This window comes from Elgaria multicarinata, chromosome 3, assembly GCF_023053635.1.
Source record: "Elgaria multicarinata webbii isolate HBS135686 ecotype San Diego chromosome 3, rElgMul1.1.pri, whole genome shotgun sequence".
Classification (NCBI taxonomy): Eukaryota; Metazoa; Chordata; class Lepidosauria; order Squamata; family Anguidae; genus Elgaria; species Elgaria multicarinata.
The window spans coordinates 163,021,255-163,036,965 of record NC_086173.1 but is presented as its reverse complement, the minus strand read 5'-3'; the positions used below and the strand labels follow the sequence as shown (position 1 = coordinate 163,036,965).

The 15,711-nt window shown below is 49.0% G+C and overlaps 1 protein-coding gene across 1 annotated transcript in view; it reads left to right on the top strand.

The window, feature by feature from the left end:
- The first annotated feature begins 1,074 nt into the window (after positions 1-1,074).
- The window catches only part of LOC134396486 (oocyte zinc finger protein XlCOF6-like), a 29,883-nt gene continuing 15,246 nt past the window's right edge, over positions 1,075-15,711 (top strand). Inside the window, exons 1-4 of the mRNA XM_063123009.1 lie at positions 1,075-1,157; positions 4,807-5,776; positions 9,879-10,005; positions 12,941-13,739. Of these exons, the coding sequence (XP_062979079.1) occupies positions 5,000-5,776; positions 9,879-10,005; positions 12,941-13,739 (1,703 nt within the window). The 5' untranslated portion in view covers positions 1,075-1,157; positions 4,807-4,999. The remainder of the gene's footprint in view (positions 1,158-4,806; positions 5,777-9,878; positions 10,006-12,940; positions 13,740-15,711) is intronic.

Below are 15,711 nucleotides of genomic sequence, written 5' to 3'. Positions count from 1 at the left end.
GTGGGCCTTCTCAGTGGTGGCCCCCCAATTGTGGAATGATCTCCCCCACGAGGCTCGCCTGGTGCCAACATTGTTATCTTTTCAGCACCAGGTCAAGACTTTTCTCTTCTCCCAGGCTTTTAACAGCATTTAACAGCATATGCTGAGTTTTTAACTGACCCGAATATAGTTAAATGGATATTGCTGTTTTTTTAATACTTTTGGTGGTTTAAAATTTTTATATCTGTTTTTAATGTTCATTGCTTTTAACCTTTGTAAACCGCCCAAAGAGCTTCGGCTATGGGGTGGTATATAAATGTAATAAATAAATAACGATATGGTCGCACCATAGTACTATCTTGGTAGTTTTATTCTCAGTTGTGATGAAGAGGGAATTTCACCAGGTTCTCCATATATACAAATGATACCTGCTGAAATCCCTTTTCCTACACAACTGTTAAAGATACAGGAGCCCCATCCTCCTTTTCCATAGGGTCACCCTACTGTGGGGTGGCATACATACGTAATAAATAAATAATTTATTTATTGCATTTGGCATAGGGTGACCCTATGAAAAGGAGGACAGGGCTCCTGTATCTTTAACAGTTGTATTGAAAAGGAAATTTCAGCAGATGTCATTTGTATATATGGGCAACCTGGTGAAATTACCTCTTCATCACAACAGCTAAAGCTGCCCTCTTTTAAATCTGGTCACTCTAGTACAGCTCCTGCAGCTTTAACTGTTGTGATGAAGACAGAATTTCATCAGGTTCTCCATATATACAAATGACACCTGCTGAAATTCCCTTTTCTATGCAACTGTTTAAGATACAGGAGCCCTGTCCTCCTTTTCATAGGGTCACCCTAATTTGGCATAACTAAAAGCGAAGCGCCAAGTCGCTTCAGTAAAAAAAGCAGCTGTAGCAAGCTTGCTCTGAGGACTCCTGCTTTGTTCTGAGGAGGAGGAGGAGGAGGAGGAGGTGGTGGTGGAGGTGTATTTAAGGGTTAAGCTGACAGAGCTGCCTTTCCCAGAGTGGACCGGAGAAGCCATTGGGAGAGAGGATGCGCCTGGCGTGGGAAAGGTCGCTGTTTCCTCTTCCTCTTTTTCGGTGGGGGAATGTGGAGCGGGGCCTCTCCACTGTTAGCCCCTTTGCAGGCGCTGCGCCGCGCAAGCCCAGGTAAGGAAGCCCCCCCCCCCCCGGTTGGGAGGCGGTGGTGGCGTGGCCCGCCGCCCTGTGGGCGCCTGCAGTGTAGTGCAGTGTAGCAGCTAAGGTGTCGGAATGGGAGTGGGGAGATCCGGGTTCTAGTCCCCCCCTCGGCCATATGGAAACCCACTGGGTGACTTTGGGCCAGTCACAGACTCTCAGCCCAGCCCGCCTCACAGGGTTGTTGTTGCGAGGGCAATGTGGAGAGGAGGAGGATTATGTACGTTGCCTTGGGTTCCTTGGAGGAAAAAAAAAGGCGGGATATAAATGTAATAAATGATAATAAAATAAATGTGGTTGCCGGAGCCTTTGGCGACGGCGGGGTGGTGGTGGTGTGATAGGTAAGGTGACCACATGAAAAGGAGGACAGGGCCCCTGTATCTTTAACAGTTGTATTGAAAAGGGAATTTCTGCAGGTGTCATTTCTATGCATGCAGCACTTAGTGAAATCCCCTCTTCATTGCAACAGTTAAAGCAGTTAAAGAGGGCAGGTCTCCGGCAGCATTAACTGTTGTGATGAAGAGGGAATTTCACCAGGTTCTCCATATATACAAATGACACCTGCAGAAATTCCCTTTTCAATACTACTGTTAAAGATACAGGAGCCCTGTCCTCCTTTTCATAGGGTCAACCTATGAGAGGCCCATGCTGAAAGGCTGGATGTCCCCATCTGGTGCCCTCCAGCTGTTTTGGACTGCATTTCCCATGAGCTTCCGTCACCACGGCCAGTCATGAGGAATCCTGGGAGTGGGAGTCCACAATGTTTAGGTTGGGGAGGAGCAAAGCATGCATTCACCACCACTATTCCCCCCCCCCCGCCCCCGGCATTGGCGCTTACCCCAAATGCCCTGTGCCCTACAGGGGGGAAGATCTTGTGAACCAGGGTTTGGAAGGGGATCCACCCACAATGTCCACCTCACCCCACCCCTTCCGCCTGACGGATCAACCGTCTGACTCCGCCATGGTCAATGTGACACCTGTTTCATAGGTGCATAGGAAGGCAATTTATTCCAGGGCAGGTGATTGCTCTAGCCAAACCAGGGTTTGAGGAATGTGTACCTCTGGATTTTCATAGAATCGTAGAGTTGGAAGGGGCCTATAAGGCCATCGAGTCCAACCCCCTGTTCAATGCAGGAATCCACCTTAAAGCATCCCTGACAGATGGCTGTCCAGCTGCCTCTTGAAGGCTTCTAGTGTGGGAGAGCCCACAACCTCCCTGGATCATTGGTTCCATTGCCGTACTGCTCTAACAGCCAGGGAGCTTTTCCTGATGTCCAGCCGGAATCTGGCTTCCTTTAACTTGAGCTCGTGATTCCGTGTCCTGCACTCTGGGAGTGCAGGACATATTACATAAACATTGCCATATTTTGGCAGCCTGTGACCGGTACAAAATGTTGCATTCTGTTTTTTGATAAGCACCTCAAGGAGGGATAGGAATTCCAGAGTATGCTCTGACCCTTCAGAAATCCCTGGTCAGAGGGCTTTCAATGGTAAATAGATTAAGCAATGCGCGTCTCCAAGTCTGCGTTCTAAGAAAGCAAAACTGCCTTGAAGTTTTCTGTATCTCAGCTGTTTGGAAAGGCAGGAAGGTGGGGGCTAGAGGGAAAGTGACACCTCAAATAGAGGGGCTTTAACAGGGGCAAGAGGAGATTTAACAAGAGAAGATTGAGGGGAGACATGAGAGCACTCTTCAAATACTTAAAAGGCTGTCACACAGAGGAGGGCCAGGATCTCTTCTCGATCCTCCCAGAGTGCAGGACACGGAATAACGGGCTGAAGTTACAGGAAGCCGGATTTCGGCTGAACATCAGGAAAAACTTCCTGACTGTTAGAGCAGTACGACAATGGAATCAGTTCCCTAGGGAGGTTGTGGGCTCTCCCACGCATTCAAGAGGCAGCTGGACAACCATCTGTCAGGGATGTTTTAGGATGGATTCCTGCACTGAGCAGGGGGTTGGACTCGATGGCCTTGTAGGCCCCTTCCAACTCTACTGTTCTATGATTTTCAGTTTTCTCTTTCAGTTGTTACAAAAATACTATAAAATACAATAAAACACATAAAACTGTTTAAAAACATATAAAAAAACGAATACACTATTAAAACAACAGCCAGGTGCTTTCTGCAGGCAAAGATTGAACTTTCCTATGTGCTGTCCTTCTCAGGGGTATACTGCCTCCAAAATAGGAGGCTCTACTTAGCTATTTATTAGCCATTCGTTGGTTTCATTTGCATCCCACCTTTCCTCCAAGGAATCCAAGGTGGCTTAGATATCCTTCTCCACAGAACAGCCCTGTGAGGCAGGTCAGTGACTGGCCCAAAGTCTTCCAGTGAGCTTCATAACTGAGGTGGGCCTAGAAATAGGATCCCTGATACAAACATGACACCACACTGGCTCTCAAGATAGGTCTTTGAGCCATCGAAACTATCCAGTATAGGGTTGCCATATTCTGAATCCACAAAACCGGGACAATTTCTTTTGCCGGGGGGGGGGGGGGGGGGCTAGGATTTTTTTAAAAAAACTGAGCAACTGAGGGAAAGCCCAAATTTTCAATTAAAACATCCACTACTGTAAAACTAGACATCTTAAATTCACTGCAACTTACTTCCAAGTAACAGATTTGAGGCTTGCAACCCAAATCCAAGGAGGTGGGATTTTGAAGGGCGATTTTTGGGGGAGTAACTTTTTTTCCTTTCTCCCCTCTCTCCTTTCCTCTCCTTCACCCCCTCGTCCCCCACTCACTCACTCCCAAAACTCTCTTTCTTCCCCCACAAATAACCCAGCAGCTCCGCCCCGCGCTTACCCTAAAGGTCTGACCACAACCAGCCAAGCTCACCAAACTCCTTTGCCTTGCATGGGACTCAGGTGGCCTGAGGGGAGCAGGTGCACCTTTCCTCGCTGTTGTTACCTAGGGGGTAACTGCAGTCACCTAGGGAGGTTGTGGGCTCTCCCACTCTAGAGGCCTTCAAGAGGCAGCTGGACAACCATCTGTCAGGGATGCTTTAGGGTGGATTCCTGCATTGAGCAGGGGGTTGGACTCGATGGCCTTGTAGGCCCCTTCCAACTCTGCTATTCTATGATTCTATGATTCCTTTTTTACGCAGCCGCAGGCGCAATAAGGTGAATCACGGTGAGTGACTCAGATGAGCCTGTGGAGGAGCGGTGATGCTCTGGAAAAGGCGCCAGATAGATGTACCTTTTTCTCTGCTGCTGCTGCTGCCGCTCCGCTGAGCAGGCTCAAGGCACCATTTTGGCAGTCAGAATTTCTCCAGCTAGCTGGACCAGGAATCCGGGATTCTTGCCCAGCTGGTCGGGACATTTCAGAATCTCCTGGAAATCGGGACATTCCCGGTTTTCCAGGACGTATGGCAACCCTAATCCAGTGGATATCTTGAAACAGCAATAATGAAACAGAGATGTGAAAGCCCAGGGGGGAAAATGGAGCAGAAACTAAAAAACTTGTGAGGGAAACTTTTTTGTCAAGAGAAAATAATGAGGGTCCCTAATCCCATTTTTCTAGGCCCTCTCTTCTGCCAGCCCTTCAGATCTCCAGCTGAAGCTGAATTTTCATTTCTGTGTATCCGTATTTCTCTGTGTCTCTGTCTCCCTCTCAAACCCTCCAGGAAATCCCCTTCTTCTCATCAGCTCCTCTTGTGAAACAATGTGGTCACCTAGGGACTGTGGCGTTCTGCAGTACCCCTGAAAACGTCCCATCGATTGTGTTGGTCAACGCTTCTTCGTCGTGGTTGCGTGTGTTCTGGCCTTTTCCAAATAAATCCAAACGAGATTGCATCCAGGGTTTGGGAGGAGGCCATCATGAGACACAAAATGGTGCCCGAGAAGGGAAAAAGCCCAAATGTAGATTTCCAGGACCGGGCTACACCAGAGCTACAAGAAAGGGGACAGCTGGAGGAGCAAGGTCAAGCAGGCCTTGAATCGAGAGCTGGATTGGAGAGGCCGAGGAGAACCTCTCCGGATCCTGAGGCAGGGAATCATCAGGCTTCTGTGAAAAGGGAAGGGCCGGAACCTGGGTCGAACGAACCCGGGGACAGGCGGTTGAAATACTTAGACCCCCGTGCGGCTTTGAAGGCCGCACAGTCTCGCAACTCTGGGTGGGGAAACCCGGAGCAGCCGGAGTCTGAGCCGTGGGAGAACGCCAAGGCTTGCTTGGCGTCGCTGGAGGGCGCGGCCCAAGCGTACCGGAAGTTCAAAGGGCTGCCGGACCTCAGCAGGGGAAGCCCAGGGGACTGCAGAAGGCACGAGGTGCCCAGGATGGAGGAGATCCTGAGGGATGACTCGGTTGCCATGGACGTGCAGCAGACGCTCTTCCGGGAGTTCCGTTACCAGGAGGCCGAGGGGCCCCGGGAGGCCTGCAGCCGCCTCTGGTACCTGTGCCACCGGTGGCTGAAGCCGGAGAGGCACACCAAGGAGCAGATCCTGGAGCTGGTGATCCTGGAGCAGTTCCTGGCCATCTTGCCCTCGGAGCTCCAGAGCTGGGTGAAGGCCAGCTGCCCTCAGACCTGCGACCAGGCAGTGGCCCTGGCCGAGGATTTCCTGCCGCGCCAGCAAAAGACGGGGTGTCTAGACCGAGAGGTGAGGGCGTTTTCTTGACCGTCTTTACTAGCTTCATCCCACGTACCTGTTTCCCTCGAATTATCCCCTACAGCGTTTAGCTGTTGTTGTTGTTGTTGCTAGCTAAATCACACCCTGGGCGGCAGCGCTCCTAAGATCCTTTGCATACCAGGAAAAGGGCTTAAGGGGGGAAATGTAAAAAATCATTAAAAAATCAACGAATGACCCAATCCGATTCAAATTTGGTATGCTTAAAGCTCTCCGTAATATCTATTACCGTGCCAATTTTGATGTCTTTATCTTTAAAACTTACACAGGTATAAGCATTTATTTAATTTTTCTTTAGACGTATCAAATCTTGCTCCTGCGCCCCCAGTGGCTGCTCAGAGAACAACAAATGATTCGCTCCATAACTAGTAGTAAAATATGTCAGTTCTTTTGGCTAAGAAACACAATAAAAGCAGATTACAAACTGGAAAACTTCAGGGTCCTTTGCACGCAATTCGCAGTGATTGCACGGTATAATGCTGGTGTGATGAAGCTAAACGTTTGGCAAAAGTTTCTTTCGATACGTTCCCTCCCACTTTTCTTTCCCTAGGCCAGTCTTCTCCAACCTGGTGCCCCCACCACCCACACACCAGATGTGTCGGCCTACATCTCCCAGCGTTCCTGACCATTGTCCATGTTGGCTGGGGACGATGGGAGTTGAAGTCCAAAACCTCTGGAGGGCCCCAAGTTGAGAGAGTCTCTTCTAGGCCTCAGCGGGTGAGCTGTGTGCATCCGCTCCTGATGTTTTTGTGACAGTGGCCAACAACCCCAGCCAACGAATGGCCTATGGTCAGGGATTCTGGGAGTTGTAGTCCGAACATCTGAAAGTCAGGTGAAACTGGATGTGGAACCAACCGATTCAAAGTACGAGAAAGGGGATTTTGACTAAAACATTGGGTGCGGTCATCCGGAGTTTTGGAGTGCGTCGTCATCAGTACGCTGATGACACGCAACTCTCCTTCTCATCTTCATCAGGTGAGGCTGTGAATGTGCTGAACCAGTGCCTGGCCGTGACAATGGACTGGATGAGGGCTAATAAACTGAAACTCAATCCAGACAAGACTGAGATGCTGCTGGTGGGTGGTTCTTCTGACCAGTTAGTGGGTGTTCCAACCTGTTCTGGATGAGGTTGCACTCCCCCTGAAGGACCAGGTCCATAGCTTGGGGGTTCTCCTAGAACCTAGAACCATCTCTGTCCCTTGAGGCTCAGGTGGCCTCAGTGGCACAGAGTGCTTTCTACCAACTCCGGCTGGTGGCCCAGCTACACCCCTATCTGGACAGGGATAGCCTAGCTTCAGTTGTCCATGCTCTGGTAACCTCCAAATTAGATTACTGCAAAGGGCTCTACGAGGGGCTGCCTTTGAAGATGGTTCGGAAGCTGCAGCTTGTGCAAAATGCAGCAGCCAGATTGATAACTGGAACCAGAAGGTTTGAACATATAAGACAGATTCTGGCCAGCCTGCATTGGCTGCCTATACGTTGCCAAGCCTAATTCAAGGTGCTGGTTTTGACCTATAAAGCCTTACACAGCTTGGGACCACGATATCTGATGGAACGCTTCTCCCGACATGAACCTACCCGCTCACTGCGCTCTACATCTGAGGTCCTCCTCCAAGTGCCTACTCCCTCGGAGGATGGCAACAAGGGAGAGGGCCTTTTCAGTGGTGGCCCCCCAATTATGGAATGATCTCCCCGACGAGGCTCGCCTGGCGCCAACATTGTTATCTTTTCGGCGCCAGGTTGAGACCTTTCTCTTCTCCCAGGCATGCCGAGTTTGTTTCTTTGTTTTTAACGGACCCCAGAATAGCTGTTTTTATAAGGATACTGTTCTTTTTATGCTTTTTATGTTTCTAAACTTTGTATATTTGTTTTTAATGTTTACTGTTTTTAACTTTTGTAAACCGCCCAGAGAGCTTCGGCTATGGGGCAGTATATAAATGCAATAAATAAATAAATAAAATTTCAGGGGAAATGTCCTGATGGTGCAAGTGGTTTGCATAGCAGCACAGACTGTCTGGGAAGACATCGGACGGCCCTTTGTTAGAGTTTTAAAGCAGAGGAATAACAACCTACCACAGGTGCTGTAGCAGCAAATTTCCTGCGTCGATGGCGGTTTGACTAGATGACCTTTGAGGATCCCTGTTCAATTTGTGATTCTGCAGCCCAAATCGGCCTTTGAGATTTTAATAATGCATTGGTTTTATGTTTTTCATCAGTTTTATGTATTTTATATTTTTGTATTCAATGTTCCCTGCCTTGATCCAGAGGGAAAGGTGGGTTAATAATAATAATAATAATAATCCAAACCAGTGTCCTCCAGATGTTTTTGACTACAATCCTCAGCCATGCTGGCTGGGGCTGATAGGAGTTGTAGTCCAAAATATTCAAGGGCAGCAAGCTGGGGAAGAATGGGCCAAATGCATCAATACTTGGATTTATTTATTTATTTATTTATTACATTTTTATTCCTCCCAATAGCCGAAGCTCTCTGGGCTCTTCACAAAAATTAAAACCGTGAAGAGTATAATAAAACAACCAACAATCTAAAAACACAGATACAAAATACAATATAAAAAAAGCACAACCAGGATAAAACCACACAGCAGAAATTGAGATAGGATTAAAATACGGAATTAAAACAGCAAAGGCTGTTGAAAAAAAGCTTCCACGGCCGTAAGTCCAATTCCTTGGTTGCATTCCGGGCTGCTCCGTAGGGCTTTGAAGAGCTGTTCATCCTCAGTGCGGGACGAAAGAACCTGCCCTTTTTCGCCTCTTGAAATCCCTCCTCCCAATTTCCCTCTCCATTCTGTACTCCGGAATAAGAACACAAGAGCACATGATGGATCAGACCAAATATCCATCTATTCCAGCACTCTGTTCACACACTGGCCAACCAGCTGCTCACGGAAAACCGCAAGCAGGGCACGAATGCAACAGCACCCTTCCGCCCATGTTCCCCAGCAACTGGCGCGCATAGCCATTCTGCCACTGATACTGCAGGTAGCATAGAGCCATCAGGACTAGTAGCTATTGATAGCTTTCTCCTCCAGGAATTTCTTCAGTCCTCCTTTATAGTCAACCAAACGAGTAGCAATCACTCCCTGTCATGGAAGTGAATTCCATAGTTTTAACTCTGCGCTGTGTGAAGGAGTCCTTCCTTTTATCCATCCAAATCTCCCACCGCTCAGCTTGATAGGATGACATAGTATTATGGGAGAAGGACAAATCCATGGACCATTTAATGAGTTGATTTGATTTATTACGTTTATATACCGCCCCATAGCCGAAGCTCTCTGGGCGGTTTACAAAAGTTAAAAACAGTGAGCATTAAAAAGTATACAAAATTTAAAACCTTCAAAAACATAAACAGTATAAAAACAACGCTATCCATTTTAAAAAACAACGGTTCTGGGGTCCGTTAAAAAACCAACAAACTTAGCGTTGTTAAATGCTGTTAAAAGCTTGGGAAAAGAGAAAAGTCTTGACCTGGCGCCGAAAAGATAACAATGTCGGCACCAGGCGAGCCTCATCGGGGAGATCATTCCATAATTGGGGGGGGGCACCACTGAAAAGGCCCTCTCCCTTTAAAAGAATCTAAGGGAGTATCTTCACGGTGCTGAGCTATCATTCCCTCCAAAACCCCGTGCTTTCGCTCCTGCGGGGTTGCAATGTGCCATCTGCGCTGCGCTCCAGACAAAGCAGTCGGGTTTAATCCCCAACTTTTTTTTTTGCTTCGGAGCTTCGGGGAAAAGCCCCGGGATGCCTGCACAGTGGCTTCTGCGTCATATAATCGACTCCCCGCCTCCGCGCACCCACCCCAGGGCATTCGTCATGTATTGACAGCCTTTCAGGCAAGAAAAAAGTTACGAACGTAAGAAGAGTCGTGCAACGTCCAGCATTCTGTTCACACAGCTGCCCATGGGAAGCCCCCAAGCAAGATGTGACAGCAACGGCACCCTCCCACCCATGTTCCCCAGCAACTGGTGTACATAGGCGTCCTGCCGCTGACGCTCGAAGTAGCATATAGCCGTCAGTACTAGGCGCCATCAATAACCAGACTCTGCTGCTGTTTCAGGGGCCAGGATTGATCCCGGAGATGGCCTTGAGTTTCCCCGAAGCTGAGCAGCCTCCGTCGGTTCCAGGAGAGAAGCAGCGTTGCTCTGAGATCAAGCAGGAGCGTGACGGCGACATCGAGTCGGAGGGTAAGCGGTTCCCGGCGTGTTTCATTCTTGACGATCTCACATTGGGTTTTGGGGGGTGGGGGTGGCTTTGTCTTTGGCCACGTTTGCACAGCACTTGAAGCCAGAAATCTGGACTTGTGAAACTACTCCGCGTGGCCCACACACTCCTGCTTTGCTGCTCCCACTTGTTGAGCAGGGAGGGATAGCTTGGCATTCTATCTGAACCCGGTTTATTTTGTATATAGAATCATAGAATAGCAGAGTTGGAAGGGGCCTACAAGGCCATCGAGTCCAACCCCCTGCTCAATGCAGGAATCCACCCTAAAGCATCCCTGACAGATGGTTGTCCATATAGATGGGATATAAATTGAATAATTTTTTAAAATGCCTTTTTGTGCCCAAAGAAGCCAGCATTCATAAGCTAGCTTTAAGAACATCAGAAGAGCCCTGCTGGATTAGACCAAGGGTCCAACTAGTCCAGCACTCTGTTCACACAGGGGCCAATCAGCCATCGGCCAGGGATGAACAAGCAGGACATGGTGCAACAGCACCCTCCCACCCATGTTCCCCAGCAACTGGTGCACACAGGCTTACTGTCTCGAATACTGGAGATAGCACACAACCATCAGGGCTAGTTGATAGCTTTTGCTTCCAGGAATTTATCAACCCCCCCTTTTAAAGCCAGCCAAGTTGGTGGCCATCACTACATCTTGTGAGTAGTGAGTTCCATAATTTTACTATGTGCTGTGTGAAGAAGTTCTTCCTTTTATTTGCCCTGGATCTCCCACCCATCAGTTGCATGGAATGACCCCATTGGGTTCTAGTATATTGAGAGAGGGAGAAAAATGTCTTCCTAACCACATTCTCCATACCATGCATAATTTTGTACACCTTTATCATGTCTCCCCTCAGCCTCCTTTTTCCCAAGCTAAACAATCCCAGCTGTTGTAACCTTCCCTCGTAGGGGAGATGCTCCAGCCTCTTCATCGTTTTAGACCAGAGTTTGTTTGGCTGATGAATCCTGGCTTGTTTGGGCACAGCAAGCCACGATCCCTGGTGTTAATGGGGGGCTTTGTTCAAGAATACTTGTAGTGCAATTTTAGGAGGGGTTGTTGAGGAGGCAAGGGCTAACCCCCCTCTCCCCAACACTGCCCCCCCCTTGAAAAATCATCCTTTCTCTGCTACTACCAGGCTTTTCAAAAGCCTGATTGTAGCTGGGGATGTGTGACTGTGAGTGTGTAGATGAGCATGTGTGTGTGCGCGCGTGAAGATGTGTAAATATATCTGTGTGAACGTGTGGGTGGGAAATCACATCATAGGGTCACACATGCCAGTCGCGGGGGACTCCCGGCCCACTGTGTGATGCGGCCCCCACCCATATGACCCTGACAGGCTTGTCTGGAATTCAGCCCTTCGGGCCAAAAAAAAAAGAGACTCTCCAGACCGGTGTTAAAAAGTTTTAAAGTTTTCAGTGCTTCCATGATCAACCCTGCCATTAAGCAAAGGGAGGCGAGCTGCACTGGACTTTGGCAGTGAATGTATCAGTTCTTTTTAATATGATATGCTAATTGGAGAGAGGAAGGGGAGGATGCCATTCAGATTTTCCCACTCGGGTGATTGTGGCACATACACTGGATTCCTCTTGTTCTTATTCGACACTTTATGTCAGGGATGGAAATGAAATTCGAGTGCGGGACATCCAGCCCTCTGCAGGTTGACATGGTCCTCATAGAATCATAGGATAGTAGAGTTGGAAGGGGCCTATAAGGCCATCCAGTCCAACTAGGGTGACCATATGAAAAGGAGGACAGGGCTCCTGTATCTTTAACAGTTGCATAGAAAAGGGAATTTCAGTAGGTATTATTTGTACATATGGAGAACCTCGTGAAATTCCCTCTTCATCAACAGTTAAAGGTGCAGGAGCTATACTAGAGTGACCAGATTTAAAAGAGGGCAGGGCACCTGCAACTTTAACTGTTGTGATGAAGAGGGAATTTCCCCAGGTTCTCCATGTATACAAATGACACCTGCTGAAATTTCCTTTTCAATACAACTGTTAAAGACACAGGAGCCCTGTCCTCCTTTTCATATGGTCACCCTAAGTCCAACCCCCTGCTCAATGCAGGAATCTACCCTACAGCATCCCTGACAGATGGCTGTCCAGCTGCCTCTTGAAGGCCTCTAGTGTGGGAGAGCCCACAACCTCCCTGGGTAACTTGTTCCATTGTCGTACTGCTCTAACAGTCAGGAAGTTTTTCCTGACGTCCAGCTGGAATCTGGCTTCCTTTAACTTGAGCCCGTTATTCCGTGTCCTGCACTCTGGGAGGATCGAGAAGAGATCCTGGCCCTCCTCTGTGTTACAACCTTTGAAGTATTTGAAGAGTGCCATCATGTCTCCCCTCAATCTTCTCTTCTCCAGACTCAACATGCCCACCACTTCTTCTCCTTATAGGGCTTTGTTTCCAGGCCCCTGATCATCCTCGTTGCTTTCCTCTGAACCTCCTCCAGCTTGTCTGCGTCCTTCTTGAAGTGTGGTGCCCAGAACTGGACTCAATACTAAAAATGAGGCCTAACCAGGGCTGAAATCAGCTGACATTAAAGTTAGGAACATTGGAAGCTGCCTTATATTGAGTCAGACCATTGGTTCATCTAGCCCAGTATTGTCAATATTCTGCATGCAAAGCTCATGCTGTATCACACCGAGCTACAGCCCCTGAACAAAGCCATTGGGTGTGCTGGCTAGGACTGATGGCAGTGCTGCATGGGCCTACTGCTGAGATAAGTCTAAGAAAATAAGAAGATCCATGCTGGATCAGACCAAGGGTTGGTCTACTCCAGCATTCTATTCACACAGTGGCCAACCAGGTGTCCATGGGAAGCCCCTTAGTCTGATCTAGCAGGACTGCTCTTATGTTTTTCTTGTAACCTCTCAGGGTTTACTGTCCATTTCCTGCAGGGGATGAGTGGGTGTTTGAGACCAGGCAAGAGGACCCTCAGCTGGAAGATCCTGAGCCGGTGAAGCTCCGTGGAACCTCCTGGGGACGTCTCCCCTGGCCCCGAGAGGGCGGAGAACCTTCTGCAAGTTGCGCCAATGACAGATCAGAGAGGGAAAACTGCCAGGAGCAGAGAGTGGCCGACCCATTTCCTCCTGCAGAAGAGGGTGGGGAAATCAGCCAACCCATCGTCGTCAAGAGGAGGCGTAGAAGCCGGGGAAAGAAGACCTGTGGCGTGTGCGGGAAGACCTTCAGCCGGAGCACGGTGCTGGCCGCACATCAGAGGACCCACACTGGGGAGAAGCCATTTATGTGCCAGAGCTGTGGGAAATGTTTCAGCTTCAAGTCCACCCTGGTGGCCCACGAGAGGACCCACACGGGGGAGAGACCCTACACCTGCGACCAGTGTGGGAAGAGCTTCACTGTCAGCTCGGTCCTCACTCGGCACTACCGGGTCCACGTCGAAAAGGAGCTGTTCAACTGCTCCGAGTGTGACAAGAACTTCACCCAGAAGTCACAGCTGCTCAACCACCAGAAAATCCATGTGCGGGAGAAGCCCTTCAAGTGTGCACAGTGCGGAGAGGGCTTCAGCCGGAGCTCCAGCCTCAAGAAGCATGAGGGCTCCCATACAGGCGAGAAGCCCTTCAAGTGCCCTGATTGTGAGAAGTCCTTCAACACATCCTCCCAGCTGGTCAAGCACCACCGGGTCCACACGGGTGAGAGGCCGTATACCTGCTCGGAGTGTGGCAAAAGCTTCAGCCAGTGGCAGATCCTGATGGTACACCAAAGGACCCACACGGGTGAGAAACCATTCAAGTGTGCCACCTGCGGGAAATGCTTCTCCGACCGGGCTGTCCACATCCGGCACCAGAAGGTCCACACCGGGGAGCGGCCGCACCAGTGCACCACTTGCGGGAAAAGGTTCACTCACCGTACGGTCCTAGTTAAGCATCAGAAGATTCACGCCAGGGAAGCTCTTAACTTGCTCCGACTGGAGGAGCAGCAGCAGCAACTGCCCCCACCCAAGGAAGCGTCCTAAAAACTGGGAGAGGGGGCCAAAAAAAAAAAAGCCTTCTGGGGGTTGGCTACAGATGAACCACTTATCCCAGGGGTGTGGAATGTGCAGCCATCCAGATAATGATGGACTGCAACTCCCATCAGCCGGGATGGACAGTAATCAGGGATGATGAGAGTTGTCCATTAACAACTGGAGGGCCACCCACTCCACACCCCTGATTTACCCCAGGTAGTCAACAGCAGGGTGGGCCTGTAACTGCACAGGAAGCCTCCAGAGTGGGGTTCTGATCGCACCACATCATGCTCCCAGCTCTGAGCAGGGGGGCAGGGGCAGCTGAACTTTTGCGGTTGGACCCTACATATTTGGTTTCCGTACCTGCACGCTGCTGTAAGCTTCTGCGTGTAAGTGGTTCTGCGTACGCACCCCATGAAAAATCTCTTGGCTTTGTGTCTGAAATGCTGATGATGGGTATATGGGATCCATCTATGATGCCAACTCTCTTGGGGTTCACATCTTCAAGCTATGCACTACGATGAACGAAGCATCTATACAGTCAACGGAGGGCAGCGGAGTCCTTTGGATTTATGCATGTGCATTGGCTAGTAGTAGGTAGTGTATTTCAGCAGGGAAGGCAAAAGGATTGTTTTTCTTCATTCAGTTCTACATTTCAGTGTGACTTTGTGCCATTCTGCTCTGTCGGGGTGGTCTCTTTCTTTTCTTCTGGAGGCTGATGCCAGCCTGTTCTCTCTCCTAATTATTAAGCAAGAAGATATTGTATATCATAGAAATGAATTAAACAATTAGAAGTGCCTAATAATATGCCTGTCTGTGAGGTTTTCCTTTAGCTGTTGTCAGTAACAGTGAAATTGGGGTGCTGAAGGGACTGTACAATTCTGCTCCAGAGTCCGTCACGGTCCCATTTCAAGCCTCTGGAGCCATTAAGCCATGGAATAATAGAATGTAAGGGTTGGAAAGGACCCTTGGAGGTCATCTAACCCAACCTCTGATCAATACAGGAAATCTTCAATAGCACTTGGGGTTCTGAACTGATCTTTCTCAGGAGAACCTTTATGAGCTTCGGCTATGGGGCGGTATACAAATACAATAATACAAATGATACTGTATCTCAGGGGTGCTAAACTTCTTTTAGCCTGAGGGTTTCGGAGAAGCTCTTGGGGGCAGGGCAAAAGGGGGGTGCCAAAGTCAAAAGGGGCAGGACAGGGCCAAAAATATTTTAGGTTAAAGCTCTTAATCAGTAATGGTGCAGTCCTATCAATTGCACCCTTGATGATTCTGCCCACCACATCTATGAAAAAGACATTGTAGAGCTGAAAAAAGTGCAGAAAAGAGCAACTAAAATAATCAAGGGGCTAGAGCATCTCCCTTATGAGGGAACGTTACAACAGCTGGGATTGTTTAGCTTGGGAAAAAGGAGGCTGAGGGGAGACATGATAGAGGTGTGGAGAATGTGGATAGGGAGACATTTTTCTCCCTCTCTCAAAATACTAGAACCCAAAGGGGTCATCCCACGAAACTGATTGGTGGGAGATCCAGGACAAATAAAAGGAAGGACTTCTTCTCACAGTGCGTAGTTAAATTATGGAATTCACTACCACAAGATGTAGTGATGGCCACTAATCTGGATGGCTTCAAAAGGGGGTTGGATAAATTCCTGGAGGAGAAGACTATCAATGGCTACCAGCCCTGATGGCTTTG